At 43.2% G+C, this 22,227-nt stretch overlaps 1 protein-coding gene across 1 annotated transcript; it reads left to right on the top strand.

Moving 5' to 3' along the window:
* Nucleotides 1-1,040: 1,040 nt before the first annotated feature.
* Nucleotides 1,041-18,122, top strand: LOC308597498 (O-acyltransferase like protein-like; the record flags this gene model as incomplete). Its single annotated transcript, XM_081213330.1, has 15 exons — nucleotides 1,041-1,077; nucleotides 1,765-1,904; nucleotides 3,419-3,497; nucleotides 5,291-5,429; nucleotides 5,540-5,766; nucleotides 6,503-6,673; nucleotides 8,143-8,245; nucleotides 9,446-9,547; nucleotides 10,000-10,165; nucleotides 10,275-10,354; nucleotides 11,538-11,651; nucleotides 12,174-12,303; nucleotides 15,560-15,743; nucleotides 16,267-16,409; nucleotides 17,411-18,122. The coding sequence occupies 15 exons, from the start codon at nucleotides 1,041-1,043 to the stop codon at nucleotides 17,531-17,533; spliced, it is 1,938 nt and encodes a 645-aa protein (XP_081069456.1). The 3' UTR covers nucleotides 17,534-18,122.
* Between the last annotated feature and the right edge of the window lie 4,105 nt (nucleotides 18,123-22,227).

Raw genomic sequence — 22,227 nt, 5'->3', positions numbered from 1 at the left:
GGAAGACCAACAGTAATTATAGCCAGAGCCAATGACAGGCAGAACCAACTACCGTATTTTTTGCTCTATAAGACTCACTTTTTTCCTCTTAAAAGGTAAGGGAAAATGTGTGTGCGTCTTATGCAGCGAATGCAGGCTACACAGCTATCCCAGAAGCCAGAACAGCAAGAGGGATTGCTGCTTTCACTGCGCAGCGATCCCTCTTGCTGTTCTGGCTTCTGAGATTCAGAATATTTTTTTTCTTGTTTTCCTCCTCCAAAAACTAGGTGCGTCTTGTGATCTGGTGCGTCTTATAGAGCGAAAAATACGGTGATTTTTGTTTTGTCCTCCAATCTTCCGGCTGAATTCCACAAGTAAGCTACCATCTCACCCCCCTTAGGAACACTTTGGCCCAGGCAGGAATGCTTTCTGGGTTCCAAGGCAAATTCTTGAAAGGGAAACAGAGATGGCATCCGGCTCATCCGTCACTCTCCAGAAACCAACTCCCTCTCATACAAAAATATAGCCTGGACCGATGGGCTAGGTGCATGCGGGGTTGGACTAACCCCGGGGCTCTGGCAAAAATGCACTCAAGACCACACCAGCCAAATTTTATGATGTTTATTAATAATAAAAATGTTAAGGAAGAAGACAAGCAGAAGAGGCAGAATGTTGCTTCAATAAAATTTTAAAAAGGAACCTTTCAGTTTAAGTCTATCCAAATACACCTGCTTACAAACAGGCTTCTGGTCTACTCACGTGTAGCAGTCGTTGGATGGGATTTGTGGGACAGGGACCATTTGGCCGCAGTCCATTTTTAAGGGGTTTGGACCCAGGTGGGACTTGTCTGACAACAGACTATGTCCTGCCAGTCACCAATAATGTCATTTTAGGTAGACTGACACCTTTTGGGGTTTGTGTGGCCTTCATGGTCTTAATTACCACCAGAATTCTCAATCTCTTTGCCAGATGGAAGAATTTTACTGGCATTACTTTTTCATTGCAGTTGGGTAAGAATAATCACCCAGGTGATGCATTTCCCTACACAACTATTAACTAGGATGGAATATCAGTGGTTGTCTCCATCTCTCGGCCTGTGTATTCAGGGAGAGGCATAACTTCTTCTCTAAGGCAGATGTAAGAAATCAGGGCTCTTTGCTACACCCCCAGGCTAATGCCAGCTTTGGGGAACCCATCCTTAACTACCATGTCCTAGGGTATCATAATGCAAGTATAAATAACCAAATTAGTAAAAAGTAGAACCGGGTGGCACTGTGGGTTAAACCAAAGAGCCTGGGACTTGCCGATCGGAAGGTCGGTGGTTCGAATCCCCGCGACAGGGTGAGCTCCCGTTGCTCGGTCCCTGCTCCTGCCAACCTTGCAGTTCGAAAGCACGTCAAAGTGCAAGTAGATAAATGGGTACCGTTCCGGCGGGAAGGTAAATGGCGTTTCCGTGCGCTACTCTGGTTCGCCAGAAGCGGCTTAGTCATGCTGGCCACATGACCTGGAAGCTGTACGCCGGTTCCCTCGGCCAGTAAAGCGAGATGAGCGCCGCAACCCCAGAGTCGTCTGCGACTGGACCTAATGGTCAGGGGTCCCTTTAGCTTTACCTAGGACCATTCCAACCAAAGCATTCGGCAGAGTAGCGGTGGGTGCAGGCAGCTGAACCCTCTCATTTCCCCCAAAATGCCTCTGGCCCCCCTTCCTTTCATTGCATCCTTCCTTTAGTCAGTTTATGGGTGGACCATGAGTAGTTTGCCCGGCATCCTTGCTTTGATTTTACAGTGTACGATTCTGTTGGGAAACCTGGCAGCAATGTCCTTGGTGGGAATGTGGACAGACTGGGATCTTACACTGAATGCATTTCTGCTGAGGCACCTTCCGGAAGATTCCGAGGGCAGTACTGCAAACTCCAAGTACAGCAGGTGTGTGACCTACTTTGGGTTGGCTGAATGACTATGTTGGAAGGGCAACTCCCAAAGGTTCTTCAGCAAAAAAAGAGAGAGACTCCATGTGAAGACAGAGGTAAAATTGGTGAAGACAGAGGTAATATTCTAAGGTGAGGATAAGTTACCTTGAGGCATTTCATAGGTGGAAAGTGTCCTGTCTCCTCCTCTCCGCACCCTGTACTCCTTAAAAACTGCTCTGGAAGGTTGGGGCACACACTGACTAATGTGGAATGAAGTGGGGGGACTTCTAGGGGAGAGGGTATAATCCAAAATTAGGCAGGAATTCAGACTATATGGAGCTGGCCGAAATGACTGGCAGAATCCGAGACTTGGGAGAAGAGACAATGGCAGAGGACTGGAAAAAATTTAAGGACTATTTACAAAAACAGCATAAACTGTATGAATGCTAAGAGATTGCACGATTGAAAAGAACATGGTACCAGCAACTTAGCTGTAAGACATATGAGACTAAGTGATGTTTGAGAAAAAGACGAAATCTGAAGCATTATTATGTTTGAATTAAGTTGATAAGTATTGGATAAAAATTATTTGAGGTTTGAGACATAATATTTGAGAAGTACAAATTAAGAATTGAAACAAGGTAATAAATTGCTGTTTACAATTTTACTATTGAGAACGCAGGGAAGGGAGATGTGAGGAAGTCCAGTTAGGTATGAAAAAATGTGTTATGAACAGTCATGATTTCTTTATTTTAGGTTTATGTTTTTGTTTATGTATGTTTTTCTTTGTTATTTCTTGGTGAAGGGATTGTATATGTTTGGTGATTTTTCTTTATTTGAAATTTGCAATAAAAAATATTTTAAAAAAATAAAAAAAATTAGGCCGGAATTCTAAAATAAATTAAGGAAGTTAACAGCAGTCATTATCTCTGCTGTTTGTTAGAGCTCTGCTAAATTAAAATCTTAAATACGTGGTCTCAAATGCCTACTCATACGTGAGCAAAGCACTGGCTTCTAGGCTACAGGTTTATTCTGAGGATAAAAAGCTCAGGATACCAATGGAATTCATACCTAACTGGCAAGTCCTGTAACTTTTAATAATTATACAGAAAGAAGGATTTTTAGCAGGCTTTCCTACTTTGACTTCAGCCCCTCAGACAGCTCATTTTGAGTGTCAGGGAAGAGCAGCGAATTGTTAGTTTTTTAATTTACTGGGGTTGCATTTTTACTGGCAGGGAGTGGGCAAGGGGCACCATTTCTTATTGCACCACAGGCAACAAAATGTCTTGGGCTGTACTTTTAAACCCCAGAGCAGATCTGTAACTGTCCCCGGCTGCATGACAGCCTGGCCTCTGGTGAATCTTCTTGTCCCGCTGATGTGCAGAATCTCAGTATTTTTCAAGTTTTGCCAGAATGCCCTTGAAATCAGTGCATCTTGGGTATCTACTCTATTTGTCTACTTTTGCCAGTATCTCTATTTTCTCTTAAACCTATTGCAACAAGAGAACTGAAAAGCATTCTACTTCTTAGGACAGAATTGATTACTACAATGGATTATGTGCCCCCAGTTCCTGCCACGAAGAAGAAATTACGGCACTGGCCATGCTAGGTAAATTGACTCTGATTTTGTTGCTTGTTGCTGTATAACATCTTGTAGGTGAAACTGAAGATCCAATGTGTGTGGATTTATGAAACGTGTCTTGAGTTCACACACCGTGTGTAAACCGTCACTCATGCTTTTTAACATGAGTTTTATTATTTGCAGATTAAACAAAGAAAACAAAGGAGGGGAATTATTAAAGAAAATAAAGAAAAGGAAATAATATATGGAGAATACTAATAGTAACCACGAGCCACCATCCATTCACACCACAGACACATTAATGTCAGTACATGCATCTGGTAATTAAACATATAAGTTTGGAGAGAAACAAACCACGGGTCTGCATTCAGATGACATGGCAAGCCAAGGGTTATGGTTTGTTGCTCCTAGTGCAACCCGAAGCAGAATAGTGCAGACTTCGTGCACCAGCATGATGTTCATAAACCATAGTCAAAACCTTGTTTGTGGTTTAACATGACATTACAAACAGGCTAGAGTGTGTACCTAGACGGATCTACTTTTGCTCTCCCTCAAAGCTCCCGTGCTTACTATCTAAAAATAAATAACACCCCATTTCGACAGAAAACTGTCAGTTTACATTTCTTAGTACAGAATGTATTGATCGGATGTGTAGAGATCTTTCCTGTTCTGCTTAGTTCAGGAGGGTTCTGGAAGGTTTATTTCTATGTGAAAGAAACAAGCGGACGGTTTCTGGTGTTTGGGTTATTCCTTCAGAGAAGCCGAGTACAGCTGGTTTAAACTGGTTCTGTTATCTCTTCTATCAGGGTCATGCTGACTATATTAATAGAAAGAGCCTGGGATTACTTTCTCTTTCTATCTCTTTCTTCTGGTGTAGTGTTCTGTATGCTCAGTGTTAAGGTTTAGTCTTATTATAACTTCTTGTAAGTTTAAGATAAGTCTAAGATAAGCTGCAACTGGATTTCTTATGAACAGTGCCAATCCTGAATTTATTGGATTTGTGACCATTTTGCTCATTTCCCTTCAGTAGCAGCTGTGCTTTTTTCCTTAAAAAAATGTTTAAGGGTACTCTCATTTTCCTACTCATATTGAGTAGGAAATGAGGCCAAACTTAGATTCACAAAATGTTTAGGGGTACGAGTACCCCTGCGTCCCCCCATTAAAAAGCAGTAAGGCTCTGCTGGATGAAATACAATTGCCTCTGGTCTATTTTTGGGGAATCCAAAGTCGTTTAAGTGCTTAAGTCGTTACTCCTATTTTTCTTCCTTCTCATTTTTCACTGGCCTCTTTGTTCTTTACAAAGAACAGGAAAAACAACATTATAAGTACTTTTGAAAGGGAGAATGGATACTTTTATTTTCCTGATTGCGCTGTATGCTAGCCTTCCCCATCCTGTCACCCTCCAACGGCTGAAGAACTCCATATCCCATCGTCCCTGACCCTTGGCCATTCTGACTGGGGTCCAACAACATTTAGCAGACCTCAGGTTCTAAGACCTAGGTCACTGTTGGTCACCTGCAATTTGGCCCTTAAACTGACCTCTCATGGGCTTATACCAACTCCTTTTCTTCCATATTTCTGCAAGGAAGGTGAAACAACCAAGGGAATTCATGTGAGAGATTCATTTCCTAAGGCCACTAGAAGTTTATAATTTTTTGGAAAATGTGCATTAAAACCTTTGTGCTGAATAGAAACGCTTTCTGGGACTTAAAAGAGCAAATGTTTCCATTTACTCCGTTGAATAAGCTGGTAAAAATTGTGATCACAAAAGGCTCCATTGTCCTGACCGTGAAATTATTAACTTATTCTTCCTTTGACAGGTGTATTTAAATTCAAGACCATCTCTTTCCTATTGCCTTTTCCGTCTCTGTTTGTTGTGAATTCAACGGCCTCGTTCCCGACTGTGGCCAGATGCGCTAAGAACCTTTTCCCTATTGATGTGTTTGTAGCGGTTTGTTTGTAAGTACTGACCGTGGACGTCTCAGCCCAGCCGTGAAACTGACCCTGAAGACCGTGCCTCTCAGGAGCGAGAGTCACTCTGCAGTAATGAACTTCTATTTCCCTTCCAGGTTCATTAGCGTTTCCTTCATCATCTTGCCAATCATCGGAACCATTTACACCGCTGATGTATGGAAGAAGGCTAAGCGCGATGAATTGCCATCGGACGGTTTGCCTGCTGCAAATTACGGGAGCACATCTTTCGTTGCAAGAGATGCAAGCGAATCAAAAGCAGAGAGGAAACATAGTCATGAACCTGTATCAGAAACGTTGGCCGCAGTTGATGGTTCAAAGCAAAGTAGGCGTTGCATTATTATTAATGGTGATGTTGGTAATTATTTTTATGGCACCTACTGTGAGCAGGAAGCATCACAGAGTGTGGGGTGTGGGAAGGGCAGGTCTCCGTCCCGAGGAGTTTACAGTCTATTTTGAGATAGTAGGAAAGGCAACAGAGGGAATCAAGGACAAGGAGGTGGGAGAAAGCCAGCCCTGAAATCTTCAACTCCCGCAGGGTTCATTTGGGTTCAGGTTCAGGATAATTTTAGGAGGATTAAAAATTCCGTGTCAGGTTTCTATGTGGCAATCTATCCAAAACAAATTCTGAAAGGTATTGAGTTGTATTCCATGTAACACCAAGGAACCATCTCCATCTCTCCTCCACCCACACCCCTCCCCCAAATCTGTTCTGAGTTTCTCCCCCCAACCCCCCGGAGCAGAGAAGGGGGAAGTCCTGTGGCCCTAGCAATAATCCTTGCACAGGCTTCCCCTTTGCAGATAGATGTGACTCCAAGTGCAGCCTATGAAGCTGGAAGAAAAGCACTGTTGTTTGTTCTGGAAGCTGTTTGTCCATTAATTATCCCCCATCATCTGCCAGTTTTAAAATGCGACCCCATGCATGTCTACTCAGAAGTAAGCCCCATGGAGTTAAGTGCATACATGCTTTCAAAAAAGGACTATTTCTTCACTCTACGTGGCAGAACACGTATAATCTACATGGTATAATGAATTAATTTCTGCTGCTTTAATATTCTTAGGTACCTTGGACTGTGTTCTGAAGTGTTTTTCCTTGCAAAACCATCTCCCAGCCATTTGGCTGATGAAACCCTGTAAAGAAGTCTCCTTGTCTCTAAATGGTATCAGAGCGCTGAGTCTCTTGTGGGTAATTTCTGGGCATACAAGTCAAATGACAGCGTGGCAGAATTTAGGTATGAGCTGAAGCTACAAAGGCAGATCCATTCCTGTTTTAAAGGAAACACAGTGTTCTCTAAATGAACTCACTACTCATTTCAACTGCTGTTTTATTCCATATTTGACACTCGGGATTGCAGTTCATGGGCTGTGACTTGCTGCTAAATAGCCCTGGCTTTGGGTTTTTTTCTTTTTTTTGACAGGGCGATCAGTTATGTAGAGGCAATGAGATTTGTTCAATAGAGAGTTGTAAAGAACAACGAGAGTCCTCGCTTGATATATCTCATTCAGCGCATTTCACATCTTTCCTGGGTCCTTTAAGAATGATTATAGAGAGGCTGAGCTGCTGTTTGAACTGGAAAGGACCTTTTCAGTGACCAAACCAAAACTTTGTGATTCTCTGCTTCAGAGAGAAGAATCTGATGTTCTTTCCCCACACTGTGGAAGACCTGTTTGCTTCTGAACTTTGGCTGATAGGATTTCACAGCTTTCCTCTATTTCTCTCTCTCTGTTTCTCTCCCTCCTTGTGTGTGTGTGTAATTTCAGAGGCAGGAAACCTGTGGCTCTCCAGATGTTGCTGACCTCCAACTCCCATAATCCCCATCCACTGAAGCTGTTAGCCGGGGCTGATGGGAATTAGAGTACAACAATATCTAGAAGCCCGTGAGTTCTCCTCACCTCTGACATATAGTGTGTTTCTTTGTCTTTCTTGGCTGCCTTGGACATTTTGAAAATGTGAGATATAGATGCTGTAAATCAATAAAATTTGGAAGAACATACATTCTGTAAAAGAAGGATTAAGGACACAGCAGTTAAGAACTTCGACAAGAACTTCATTGTCTATCTTGAACAAGAACAAATCAACAACAGGACACTGCTGACTCAGTGTCCCAGATATAACTAAATCTAGTTCCATCTAGTGACACCAGACACATGCCAATTTTCATTCCAGCACCTCAGCCTTCAAGGAGGATAATCACACTACAGTGTGTTTTGTTTCGTTTCTTCCTCGCCTTTGAATGGGCACAGGAGGTTGTGTGATTGTTTCCTGGGTTGCCCCAATTTCAATCCAATATTTCAATCTTCAAGTCAGGCACACACACTCATCCCTTTTAGCTGGAGAGGAGCAGCAGTTCTAACATTTCAAAACATCCTCTGTCTAACAAATAGTTCCTGTAAGTTTCCAAGAGACATGGAAACATCAGTAGGGCACTGTATTTGCAAACTCTAGCCTAACATAAAGTATGAATGCCATAGCCTGAACATTCAAAGACTCATTTTTTGAACTGCTAATATTTGTAAGCTGCTTTGGAAATGTATTAAGTGAGAGGAAGGGAACTTATTTTTTAAAAAAAACATAGACACAATTGGACCTGATTTGTTCCATGTTTCTCTTCGTTTGCAGAGATATGCTCGAGTTAAGTAGATTTCCAAATATCTCCTGACTGTTTATCTCTCTCTCTCTCTTCCTTATATGTTACCACAGATAATGAGTTGGAATGGGAAGCTAAAGTGCTTAAAAACCCTATTTACGTATTTTCTCTAAGTGGACCATTTTATTTAGGCGTTGACACATTTTTTCTCATCAGGTAAGTCAGATATTAGGGGATGCGGGTGGCGCTGTGGTCTAAACCACTGAGCCTAGGGCTTGCCGATCAGAAAGTCAGCGGTTCGAATCCCCACAACAGGGTGACCTCCCGTTGTTCGGTCCCTGCTCCTGCCCACCAAGCAGTTTGAATGCATGTCAAGTGCAAGTAGATAAATAGGTACTGCTCTGGCGGGAAGGTAAACGGCGTTTCTGTGCATTGCTCTGGTTCGCCAGAAGAGGCTTAGTCATGCTGGCCACATGACCCGGAAGCTGTCTGCGGACAAACGCTGGCTCTCTCGACCTATAGAGCAAAATGAGCGCCGCAACCCCAGAGTCGCCTGCGACTGGACCTAATGGTCAGGGGTACCTTTACCTTTAAGTCAGAAGTTATTAGAAGTTTTTCTCCCTCTGTTATATTTTTAAATAAAAAATAACCACCTAACATCTCATGGCGGTGAACCTTGCAAAGTCTATAAAGGTGGAACATGAGACTTATTCCCTGGTAATTATTTGAAGAAGCATTGGACAACAACAGGCGTTTTATTCATGCAGGATCTGTAGGACAATAGATCCTGCTGGTAGTCCATGCTGCCTGGCTCTGCTGCTCACCTACTTGACCTCCCCTGCCCCTGGGGGAGCAGGCGCATGGCAGCGCAGAGGACAACAAGCCCAGGGCCGACTCCATGGAGGGAGACCAGATCTGCTACCCATCTATCCAGAGCCTGCTGCCCTGAGGCAACTGCCTCACCTTGCCCCATAGGTTCACACCTTGCCCCTATGGGATCCCTTGCCATAGGGATCACATGGGACTGCTGGTGAGCTCAGACAGCCAGGATTGCGTGGGATCCCTGCTTGTTTGAAGTGGCACCTTCAGCACCAACTACTGTGATCACACAAACTGCGCCCCCTCCTTGTCCATGTTTCATGATGCCTGAGGACATATTTTTCAACAGGATTTTGAATCAGTTGCTTATTACATTGTGATGTCTACTGTGTTTTTTCTTCTTCATTAGGGCTATTTCGTTTTGGGTATTACATCATTATAACGCTGTGTGTTTCCCTGTATTATTGCATTTGAGTTTATTTTTAATTTTGGGGGGCTTGTTTTAGTTCATCACTTTGAATACCTCTGTTTGGAAAGGTAACTGAAGGACAGGCATTTTAGAACAGGCGATTAAACTGCCGTTCTTTTTCTCCTCAGTGGCTTTTTGAGCTGCCGGTCCTTTTTGAACATGTTGAATCTCTCTGAAAAACGGATCACCTTTCGCCTCACAGTAAAGTACCTGTGGCGCCGATTTTTCCGGTAACTGTTTGTGAGGGTTTGATTCATGTTTTTGCTATTTATTTTGCATTTCTGTTTTTGTGGCTTTTTTGTTTTGCTTTTGTGACTGTGTGGAACCCAGTTCAGCTACTGATTGATTGATTGTGTGACTGCAGTGCATTGTTTATTGCTTTCATTTTCTGGATCAATTGTCTCTTTTTGCATTACTTTCTGTGGGAAAGCACGCCTTGGTTTTGGAACGCTTTGGTTTTGGAATGGACTTCTGGAACAGGTTACGTTTGAGAACCAAGGTACCACTGTACTATTAATTACTCCAGTTTGCTATTGAGCTGGGCTTGCAAAGGAATGCAGGGATGAAGTTTAAGGGAAGAGAGTCTGCTTTGCAAATGCAATCACATTTGAATTTGTTTAACAATGTGTTGAAAACTGTGTGCCTGCATGCAACCTGACCACATCTGCTCTTGTGTTTGTAGGCTTCAGCCACTCCATATATATTCCTTGTGCCTTTTAATCGGTTTCTACTCTGTCGCTCCTTGGGGGACATTTTGGGAGCTCTCGAAACTCGAGGTTGATAACTGTAGAAGAACATGGTGGGCCAACCTACTGCTGATCAACAACTTTATTGCTGGGCAAGAGTCAGTAAGTCTGTACGATGGAATATTTATTGGGGCATTGTGTCATAATATATATTTTAAATAATATGTATTAAAAGTATACATTTGTCTTCCCATTCCCACCCCGTTTTCAGTGTAATGGATGGACGTGGTACCTTGCAAATGATTTCCAATTTTATTTCACAACACCTCTGCTGGTCTATATTTCCATGAGGTGAGTATTTCTTCGGCAATGAACATCCACCATGAGGTTTCCTCGTAATTTATTTATTTGATTTATTTCATTTCTATTCCGCTTTGTATTTTGAAGGAAAAACCCTCAAAGTGGTATACAGCATATTAAAACATCAACAAAACAATCCAGAATCAAACATTTCTGAAGATAGTCAAATATAGAGTATACAGTCAAAGCAACATAATTAACAGAAAACTAAAATATTATCTTAAAGATTTCAAAATAAAACATTGCAAAGGAAGTCAACTACAGAATACGTATTTAACACAAACAAAGTTAACAAAAAAACATTTCAAAGAAAAAAACACCATTGCTAAGTGAAGTCAAATATAAATAGCACATTTAAAACAGGGTGTGGGGGAAGGAAGAATGGCAGTTTCCAGAAAAGCCTGCCTAGCCTTCTGCTGCTGCTGCCACCAGAGGGATCTAAGACCCCTCCACCCCACATGGGAGGCACGGATCAGAGTCCTGTTCATCTGAGCCTCTTGGGCTTGCCGATTAGAAGGTCAGCAGTTTGAATCCCCGTGATGGGGTGAGCTCCCATTGCTCTGCCCCAGCTCCTGCCAACCTAGCAGTTTGAAAGCACACCAGTGCAAGTAGATAAATAGGTACTGCTGTGGCGGGAAGGTAAACAGCGTTTCAGTGCGCTCTGGTTTCTGTCACGGTGTTCTGTTGCACCAGAAGCGGTTTAGTCATGCTGTCCACATGACCCAGAAAGCTGTCTGTGGAGAAACGCCAGCTCCCTCAACCTGAAAGCAAGATGAGTGCCGCAACCCCATAGTTGCCTTTGACTGGACTTAACCATCCAGGGGTCCTTTACCTTATCTTTTAGCATCCGTATCTCTGTGAATTTGTTTTAGAACATGAGAAAACTGTACCAAATGGGACCCATTTGGTCTGTTGCTCTGTTTCTTCCAAACTGAATGCATGCCTGTGGGTAATTAGAGTGTCAATTATTATTCTTCCCCTTGGAAAACTACTATTACTTCAGTTATAACAGTGAAATACATGCCCTCTCAAGCAACCCTTTGAATATAAAGGTTAGAGATTTTTGATATTACGTGTTTTATCATTTAAATGAATAATGTGAAGTCCCCCCCCAAAAAGGCCCCATCTGTTGCTTATATTTCTATTTTTGCTTATATTTCTATTGTTTTGGCAGGAGCAAGCAGGGAATTATAATTCTGGGGACTTTGCTGTTCCTGACGACTTTTACAGTGACAGCCCTGCTGTCATCGTTCTACAGGCTTCCTGTTGCAAATCCTCGTGATATGAGGTAAGCTTCTGGAAACTTCCCCCTTCAATAATAGGTCACAATATTATGCTGGGAGAGATCCAAAGCGCAGTCAGGAATCTAATTAATCAAGAGAAAGTAACCCTCTGCGTGTTATGGGGTATGTCGGAGGTTCTTGAATTTTTGGAAACAGAAGTTGGAATGGCACCCTGAGAAGAAAATTGCCCTTAATGGAGATGTCATCTGACTGACTCACTTCATCTGCCTAATGTGTTTTTCTCCCAACCGATTTTAAAAAAAGGCAGAACCTGTGAATTTTGAGAAGCAAATAAACAGGTGGTGTTATCACACTTCCTTTCAGAGCAGAACACTTGGGTTATGCCACATTTGTTAACAGCAGCAACATTCAGACTTGGTTCTCATATATTTTACCTCAGGAGAATCGTTCCATCTGAGTCATTTGGCAAATGTTTTTAGTTAGGAATAGTTATCAGTTAATGCTCTTTCTCTCCCTTCAAGCCTTCCGTATAATCTTTTTATAACCCGTTTCCAATATGCTTGCAGGAAAACGGCCACCGTGATGTATTTCACAGAGTATTACTCAAAACCTTACTGCCGATACGGTCCATTTCTAGTTGGCATTCTTCTTGGGTTGTACATGAACCAGCAGCAAACCCCAGTCCTAAGGAGCAAGGTAAATGGGGGGGGGGCTATTAAACAAACATTTGGGATCCTGTCTGCACAACAAAATGTGTATTGATTTTAAACCATTTTAACTGCGGTGGCGTCCTCCAAAGAAATCTGGGACAGGTTTGGTGAGGTTTGTGTCGTATTCCAATATGACCAACAGCGCCATTCAGAATATCTGGAACTCTGGATCCCTCCTGAGAATGCATTTGTTGTTGTTTCATTTCTGATCCTTTCCCCAAGTTTAACACCCCCACCCCTTTTTTTAATTTACAACAACCGGCTGTTCTGAACTGGCTAGCTCTTTTGTCAAAAGGTGGGACCATCCTCCTGAGCAATTTCTGATTGGCTGTCTCAACCATTTATGTTGGAGATGGAGCTTCTTTCACCATTGGCTCAAACTCCACTCCATCTGAGAAGGGAGACTGGCTTCAGTTGGTCTCAGATCCCCCCAAATATGTGGGGTATCACCCCAAGCCCTCCTTTCCTTTGGAACCATGTGTATTGGGGGACCAAAGATGCTCTGCAAGAGACTAATACCCTCTCAAACTATCTTGTCCTGCAAGGAATTCTGTGCATGCTCTGAAATGCCATCCACTCAGAGTTGATGGTGGAGATGTGTGATTTTCTTTCTTTCTTTCTTTCTTTCTTTCTTTCTTTCTTTCTTTCTTTCTTTCTTTCTTTCTTTCTTTCTTTCCTCTGCTTTCTCATAACCCCCTTTTCCTTCTAAAGTTCATTGGTCTTAAAAGGATATTTCTCTGGAAGATCTTCCTTGTACAGTAGATTCACTGTTATTAAGGTATCCCTTTTGCTCCGAGGGTAGTTCATAAGGCTCTGAAAGATTTTGTATCCTCTGGGCTTTGGAAGAGTCAGTCTAAACCTCCTTACTGGCAGATTTACAGGGCCAACAGCTGGGGGATAATGCCATCCACTGTAATGCAAGTGGATGATGTGCTGTGTGTGTCATGCTATCCACACTTTTCTTTTAGAAGGCAGAAAGGTATCACTAAGGCTTCATCCCCATAATGGGGGCTCCTTCCAGTAGGAGGAATAAAAAATAAAAACAAGCAGGAACTGCAACAAAAACGTTGCAGTGCAGAATGCTCCTGTTCAGGGTTCCAGCAGCCAATCATGCTCTCTTCCAAGATACGCCATTCCTCCTCTCCCCAATGTTCTATCCTCTCCCAAGAGTTGGTTCATATTCTGTTCCCTGTCTTTGGTTCCCTGCCTTCACAGGCAGAAATACAAATTGAAGGGTTTTTTTCTTTTTTTAAAAAGTATACTTCCACAAACCTTGGGGTCCCTCCAGACTGACTGGTATTTCCCTTCCTGTGCCTTGATGGATCCATGTTCAAGGAATTAATTTTGCTATTACAATATATGATGAAACCAAGAAGGGACGAGTCCATTTTGCACAAGCAACATCAGTCTACTGCTGTGAGCCTTTGATGAAGGGTTCCTGGGGCACTGCTTGTTGGCCTGACAAATAAGGGAGCCCCTTTGATTCCAAATATTCAAGCCACCTGGAAGTGCTGTGCAAAATATTACCACAGGGGCAAGTGTTGCCTTGAAGTGATCCCACTGCAAACTGGAGAGAGAGAGTGAAAGCAGCCTTGATCTGACAAGGAGAGAAGTTGGCACGTTTCATGGAACACAATAAATGGGGAAGGTTTTGGCAAGGGGAGCAGCAGCCTCGAGAGGAGAACAAGATGCAGTTGCAGCATCTAAGGGAGACTTTGTAGTTAAAATGAACACCATAAAAACACAAGGGACCCACAGTCTTTAGAACAGCCATGTCATATTCCAGTTTTGAGTGGAGCTGCCTTGCTGGGTGAGAAGTCTCCTCTCCCTTTTGTGTCCTGCACGCCACTTCCCCAGACCTAAATATGTAACCTGTGGTTATTATGCAGGGCCCAGGGAACGTCCTTAGTTTTCCTATTCACCCAGGTATTTGATGGCTGAAATATTCTGTTCCTGACAATCTTGAAATTACTCCATTGTGAGGATTTGTGACTGTTTCAAGATGTTGTTGTTGTTAAAATTTTGTCTTTGCAATTTTGTTGTTTGTTGTCTTAGGGAGGGAGGCTGGGATAATAGTAATTCTTATTATTTATTATTTATGAAGGAAGAAGCTAAATTTATTTTGATTTTGGGTAATGCATGCATATATCATAGTAAGCATCGTTTGAGAAGAGGAATTCCCTCCTATGAGAGAGAAGTGTCTTTCATCTACAGTTTTTTAGAAGTTCTTTAATTAAAATAAGCACTTTTTACAAATCTCCTCTACATTGGTTGGTTTTGTTTTGCTCAATTAATCTAATTGGTTATGATGCATTAAAGACAGCGGGCCTAAATTATATGTATATTTTATTATTAAGTGTCTGAAAGCTGAGTAACTGAACTGAGTAATCTAAACATGTCAATTTGCATTTCTTAGTGCAGAAAGTATTGATCTGATGTATAGAGATCTTTCCTATTCTAATTAATCCAAGAGGGTTCTGGAAGCTTCTCTGTGTGAAAGAAACAAGCAAAAGGTTCATGATGTTTGGGTTATTCCTTCCGAGAAGCTGAGTACAGCTGGCTTAAACTTAATACTGTTATCTCTTCTGTCAAGGTCATGCTGACTATAAAAGTAGAGCCAGAAGAAGCCTGGGTTTCACTTTCTCTTTCTATCTCCTTTCCTTCTGGTGTGGTGTTCTGTATATAGGGTTTAGACTTATTGTAAGTTTAAGTTAAGTCTGCTGCAACTGGATTTCTTATGGACAGGGCCAATCCTGAATGTATTGGACTTGTGACCATTATGCTCATTTGCCTTCAGAAGCAGTAAAGCTCTGCTGGATGAAATTGCCTCTGGTCTATTTTTTGGGAATCCTGCAACGTGTTTAAGTTGTTACTCTGCTAACTATGCATTGGAATCTACTCTGGATCAATATTGAGTAGAATTTCAAGGACAAAACATCCATTCAGAGGAGCATGGAAAGAGATCACCAGCAAGGCATTGTAACAGCTGACAGAGGCAGCGCTGGATTTAGGGCAGTGCATGCAATTGCCCCGCACAGGGCACTGAGCTGAGGGGGCGTAAAATAATGATGATGATGATGATGTTACCAAAGTCTGTTCATGACAGAAGAGACAGGAAGAGAAGGCCTGAACATTCCATTGAAAGAGAAGCAAAGTCGCTTTCCCCAAAACGACCAGAGTCAGGTGGAATTATCCTAATGAACTAAGATGCAATCAAATGTCTCATTCTCATGTTTCCGCAGGTGCAGGCTTCCATCGGATGGCTTTCTGCAATGTTTTCCATGTTTATGGTAGTTGCTTTGGCCTATACGTTACAAGACCCCCTCGACTACTCACCTGCCACAGCCATTTACCAAGCTACTCACCGGACGGTGTGGGCTACCGCTGTGGGGTGGATAATTTTTGCGTGTGAGGAAGGCTATGGAGGTACTCTACAGAGAAGGAATGGGGAACCTCACGCCCGGGCAGTGGGGCGAATGTGACTCTCAGAGCCTCCCCATCTGGCCCACAGGAGTGGGGATTTGGACCTTGGTCTCCCAGGTCCCGATCCAGTACTCTAACCACTACACCACAACTGGGTCTTTAATAGTTTATTATTTGCTGTAGTCTAAACCACAGAGCCTAGGGCTTGCTGATCAGAAGGTTGGCGGTTCGAATCCCTGCGACAGGGTGAGCTCCCGTTGCTCAGTCCCTGCTCCTGCCAACCTAGCATTTCGAAAGCACGTCAAAGTGCAAGTAGATCAATAGGTACCACTCCAGCAGGAAGGTAAACGCCGTTTCTGTGCGCTGCTCTAGTTCGCCAGAAGCGGCTTAGTCATGCTGGCCACATGACCCGGAAGCTGTCTGCGGACAAACACCGGCTCCCTCGGCCTATAGAGTGAGATGAGCGCTGCAACCCCAGAGTCGTCCGCGACTGGACCTAATGGTCAGGGGTCCCTTTACCTTTTAGGTTTCATCAACTGGATGCTTTCATGGGGCTTCTGGTCGGTGGCTGCCAAAATCAGCTACGCCTGCTACTTGGTCCACCCAATGTTGATTTTGTTGTATAATGGACTTCAAGAAACGTCCATGCACTACTCGGACATGAATATGGTGAGTGATTAAGGATAGATGGATCTGTTAATTTTGGTTCTCTTCAGGATCTCGATTTTCCAAATTTTCAATTCAATTCCTTGCATTTCTGCAGCAATTTGAATTTTGTGTGTGTGTGTGTGTGTTTAAACTCCTCTTGAAAATTTGTCAGCGTTTTCGTGCAAATTTCACATTTTTGTGTGAAGTTTTGCCAAACACACACATTCTTTCAAAGCGTTTTCCATAATCTAGTACACTTTGGTATGTTATTTTCACTAATATATACACTTTTATGCACATTTACCCTAGTATGGTTTTTTTGGGGGGGTGAGCACATTACTTGGCAGCAGAACTGCATTATGATCAGAGAAGAAAACCAAAGCTCTGTCTCTCTCATAGCTTGCATTAGCCTGCATCCAGCCTAGGGCTATGCAGCTGCTGTAGAGGCTTCATTATCACATCTTTCTCTGGCTGTGCCTGAGAACAAAAGATTAAGAGGCAATTCCTTTTCAAAATGGAGATTAAAAATTGAATACCTTAATCACATGACCTAAGGCTCATTTGTCATATTTCAAATCAGGAAACAAAACTTGTTGACCTTTTTTTGAAAAAAACACCCCACAATTGAAGGTTTGTGAACTATTTTTCTATGAAAGTCATCAAAATAACCACACTTCTGACATGGGTTGCCATACGCCTGGGTTTCCCCGGACATTTAATAAATTTTTGGAAATTCCACCCGGACCCAATTTCTGAAGTACGAATCCTGGATATGTCTTGGGAATTCTGGACGTATGACAGCCCTATCTAAGGTTAAACACTCAGATGAGAGCTTGCAGAGAACACCAGTTGATTAAGTATCAGCCTGTTAGAGCTCAGAGAGCTTCAGTATGCTTCAGTGGCATGTCCCAATGTTAAACCCTTTCAGCAATATGCATACAGCCAGTCTCCATTTCAGTGTGCAGTTGAACAATTATGCTGAACAGATCTGCCCTTATTTCCGTTTGCACTTATCTTTTTAGTTCTATCTGTTCCTTGGACACTGCCTGATGACATTCATGGTTGGGCTGGCACTGACGATGATGGTTGAGATGCCTCTGCAAGCGTTAAGGCGGGCTGTGCAACGACAAGTGGTTCAGCTGTGAAGGAGGAAGCAGGAAAGGTGTGATGTCTTTAACCCCCCCATACCCTTTCCCTTTGAAGGAGAGGCCCTTCTGCTGTGCTCCAGAAGAACTGTATAGTGATGAAGATCTGAACTTTTGCACGATGAAGATCTGAACCAGGCTCTTCAGCAGTGATGTGGCTAGGGAATTTCAGAATCTGGAATAAATGGTCTTGCCAGGCCTCCCCTTTAATGACCAATTGTGAAGCACACAGCTAACACCCCTCTTCTCTTCATTGCCGCTGTTCCATGCTTTGCAACTACTTCTACATTCCTGCTATGTTACAGTGAACAAATGGTTTACCAACCCTAGTTAAAAGAAAAGAAATACTCTGAGCCCTTGCAGTTCCGCATTTTAAATTCACTGAAATCAGTTGTTCCTAAACATTTTCGGGCCTCCGCCCTCTTGGCTCCATAAACTCACCCCCAGTGCCCCCTGACCTATAAAATGCATTACAGTGGTACCTAACTTAAGTAGTTAAGTACTTAATTCGTTCCGGAGGTCCGTTCTTAACCTGAAACTGTTCTTAACCTGAAGCACCACTTTAGCTAATGGGGCCTCTTGCAGCTGCAACACCGCCGGAGCACGATTTCTGTTCTCATCCTGAAGCAAAGTTCTTAACCTGAGGTATTATTTCTGGGTTAGAGGAGTCTGTAACCTGAAGCATCTGTAACCTGAAGCGTATGTAACCCGAGGTACCACTGTATTTACAACAGCAGTTTGCATGACCCACTAAGGAATATAGTAACACAATAAACTTCAAAACAGTAACAATTGATTTTATCCAAAATCCAATTAAAACTATTTAGCTTACTTATTTCAACAAACGAACACTATTCAGTGATGCCAACTTTTCAGAGTCTGAAAGTCATTCACACCTCCAGTGACCTCCCCACCTGCTTGCATCTTAGTGCCCTCCCCTGTATGGGAAATGCACCCGGGAGACAAAAACGTATCGAGGAGTTAGTGATCTGACACGGTTACCCTTCCTGCCTCTGTTCCTTCCCACTCCCCCGCTCTTGTTAAGTTCTTTGATGGTGTGAGAACAGTCTTTAATGTCCTGAGAATGTTGGGAGGAGGTGAAGTCACACACACAGCTGCCTTAATCAGTTGGGGAGGATAATTCTGGGTACCTTCTTTGATGTTGGACATTGTTTTGAGAAAGTGAGGCATTGGGAGGGGGTGGCTAATGGATGATCTGCACGTAGCCAGTCTTGGAGAGCCAGTGTGGTGTAGTGGTTAAGAGCAGTAGTCTCGTAATCTGGGGAACTGGGTTCACATCTCCGCTCCTCCACATGCAGCTGCTGGGTGGCCTTGGGCTAGTCACACTACTTTGAAGTCTCTCAGCCCCACTCACCTCACAGAGTGTTTGTTGTGGGGGAGGAAGGGAAAAGAGAATGTTGGCCGCTTTGAGACTCCTTCGGGTAGTGATAAAGCGGGATATCAAATCCAAACTCTTCTTCTTCTTCTTGGAAACCACACAGGCTATCTATACAATTGGACGGTTTGGGCAGAGTTTCTTGAAAGCTCATGCACGGACTGATCGGCCGCAGGGCCGTGCAAATCGAGGCTACCTGGGGGAGTCACTTTGCCACTTCTTGAGGGCTTCCAAGTTGTAGATTGAAGTGCTTGCTTGGTATCCTATACATTGCCCCGCTGTTTTAGAATAAAATATTTAATCTTCTCACTCACTTGTGTATTTTGTATTGCTTCTGAATCTCATTTTAAAAGAACTACCTTGCCTTTGGCAAGACATCCCCCCAGGTAATCCTAACACCCCTCACTTGAGGATGTTTCCTCCCACTTTAGGAACCCTGCAATTTAAATCACAGAACCCTCCAGGCTACAGGAATAAAACAGGAGTTTGCTCCTCTTGACCTGATGCTAATTAATACAATGCCTTGGGAATAAATGGCATTTTGTATGTAGAACCTAGAATTGTAGAGTTGGAAGGGACCCTAAGGATCATCTCGGACAACCCCCTGAAATGCAGAAATATGCAGCTGTCTCCTGGGGATCGAACTCATGTAGAAAAGGTTAATATATATTTTTAGAGTAAAAATATCAAAATGGGCATCTTGTAACCAGGTGCACACTTGGCTGGTCATCCCGACTATCTATCTATCTATCTATCATCTATCTATCTATCTATCTATCTATCTATCTATCTATCATCTATCTATCTATCATCTATCTATCTATCTCTTTCTATCTATCTATCTATCTATCTATCTATCTATCTATCTATCTATCTATCATCTATCTATCTATCTATCTATCTATCTATCTATCTAATCATCTATCTATCTATCTATCTATCTATCTATCTATCATCTATCATCTATCTATCATCTATCTATCATCTTTCTATCTATCTATCTATCCATCCATCTATCTATCTATCTATCTATCTATCTATCTATCTATCTTTCTATCTATCTATCTATCTATCTATCTATCTATCTATCTATCTATCTATCTATCATCATCTATCTATCTATCTATCATCTATCTATCTATCTATCTATCTATCTATCTTTCTATCTATCTATCTATCTATCTATCTATCTATCTATCTATCTACAATTCCCATCATCCCTGACCACTGGTCCTGTTAGCTAGGGATCATGGGAGCTGTAGTCCCAAACATCTGGAGGGCCAAGTTTGCCTATGCCTGGACTAGCATCAGCCCCAGAGGGCCCTTGTACACTCATCCTAACCCAGGTGCTGATGACGATTAGGCAACTTTGTAGAGGCTCCTAGCCATGATGGTTGTATCTTTCCCAATAGCAGTCACTGGATACCGCAGGAAGGGAGGGTGCTCTTGTGGTCAGGTCCTGCTTGTGGGTTTCCTGCAGGCGTCTGCTTGGCCACTGTGAGAACACGTTGCTCAGTCCCTTGGCCTAATCCAGCAGTTCTTTCACGGGCCTGTTTGCTGCTGCTGCCCCCCTAATCACCTGCCACTCTCTGGGTGGTCATTTTGGGGTCTGTGGGGCCCTGGATTTTGCCCAATCCGCACCAGTCCTCTTCAGTTCTCCTTTCAAAGTTCTGTCGCCCATCCTAACTGGCTTTGGAAATATATACAGCTTAGTGCATATTTCAGCTTGTTTTCTATTTAAGCGTGTGTTGCTTTGGAGAAACAAATAAAATTAAAACAAGTTTCTCAACTGCATTATTAAGCATTCCCTTCTCGCCTCCCCAGAGCCCAAGCATTCTTGTGAAGGTCAAACTTTGCCCTTAGGTTTTCGCATGTGGGATCAACTGGGCACAATCTTCTCCCGTGTGCTTAGCCTGCATTGATTGGAGGTGTGAACAGGACAGTGTGAACTTCAGGCAGTGAGTTGTCAAGGAGGCAGAATCCTGATTTCTAGCTTGGTGTTATCTTTTTCTCTGGCTGGGTGGAGTTTATTTTGAGCAAAACAAAAGTCACTCTTTCTTACTGTTAACAGAGAAATCTGAGGGCTCCCTTGGACAAAAAAACAAGGACACCAGCCAGGAATACAAGAGCAAAACACCAGCCAGTAGGCTTGGTCTTTATTGAAGACTGTCGCGACAGGACTCCCACCTGCCACCAGGTGGAACAAGATGGAAGCTCAGAAGAAAAGAAGACCCCAACTTTTATTAGCTACTAATCCCCCAAGCTACACCCCTAGAACTACATCACAACTACATCATGACTATGTCATTGATACATCACAAAAAGGAGGGGTTGCAGGAGGGGTTTGTGGAGGTAACCTGAGTATCTTGTCACCTGGCTGGTCCCTCCTTTCCCCCTCCCCATGAGTATTTTCCAGAGGACAAAGGGGAGCTGGCAGTTTCCTGCCCCCAGAGGGAAGAGCTGATCACTGCCCTTTATTTCAGCCCGTGTTGAATCCACTCCCATATGCAAGTTCTTTGTGTCCTTGATGGTCTTCTGTCTAGGACCATCTAGGTTGGCATGCCAACTGGGTCTGGCTCCTGCGTACGTTGGTACGCTCAAGGGATTATGGCCGTCCTGTATCAAACCATCCCCTTTTGATAGTCCTTCCTTCAGGGAGCAAAATAAAAGTGGACCAGTGTAGATCTGATATACAGTTGATTTTCTATGAATTTATAACAGAAACATCGCGTATGTCATGTGTGAGTGTGTTGAGTTTGTACAAACTAAATGATTGGGGGGCGGGGGTTTCCTGCAACATTACATAGGAAGATGCAGCGGCTTCTATATCCCTTCTTTTGGTCAGCCAGTTATATGGCCAGTGCTGATTCAGATACTAACCCAATGGCCTTTGCTGCACCGGAGGCAGACTTTGGTCTTTCAAATTTCAGTGGCAACCTGTGCGAGGCCAAAATTTGGCACACCCACCCTTCCCTTTTGCTCTGCTCAATTTTGTAGTTGTGCTGCCCTGCAGCGCCCCCTGGGCTTAGTGCTCAGTGTGTCAGAACTGGTTGTGCTGCCCCACACTTTCTCCTCCCTAAATCTGGATAATTCCATATGCTCTGAAAATCCAAATAGGAGAGATATGTGACTGCCTTGGGAATTTCGTAAACACCACATGGACAAGGGGGAATTAAAGGTGGCACTAGGGCAGGCTTCCTCGACCTCGGCCCTCCAGATGTTTTTGGCCTACAACTCCCATGATCCCTAGCTAGCAGGACCAGTGGTCATGGATGCTGGGAATTGTAGTCTCCAAACA

Source organism: Podarcis bocagei, assembly GCF_964188305.1.
Source record: "Podarcis bocagei genome assembly, chromosome: 11".
NCBI lineage: Eukaryota > Metazoa > Chordata > Lepidosauria > Squamata > Lacertidae > Podarcis > Podarcis bocagei.
This window is presented reverse-complemented; position numbering and strand designations above follow the sequence as displayed.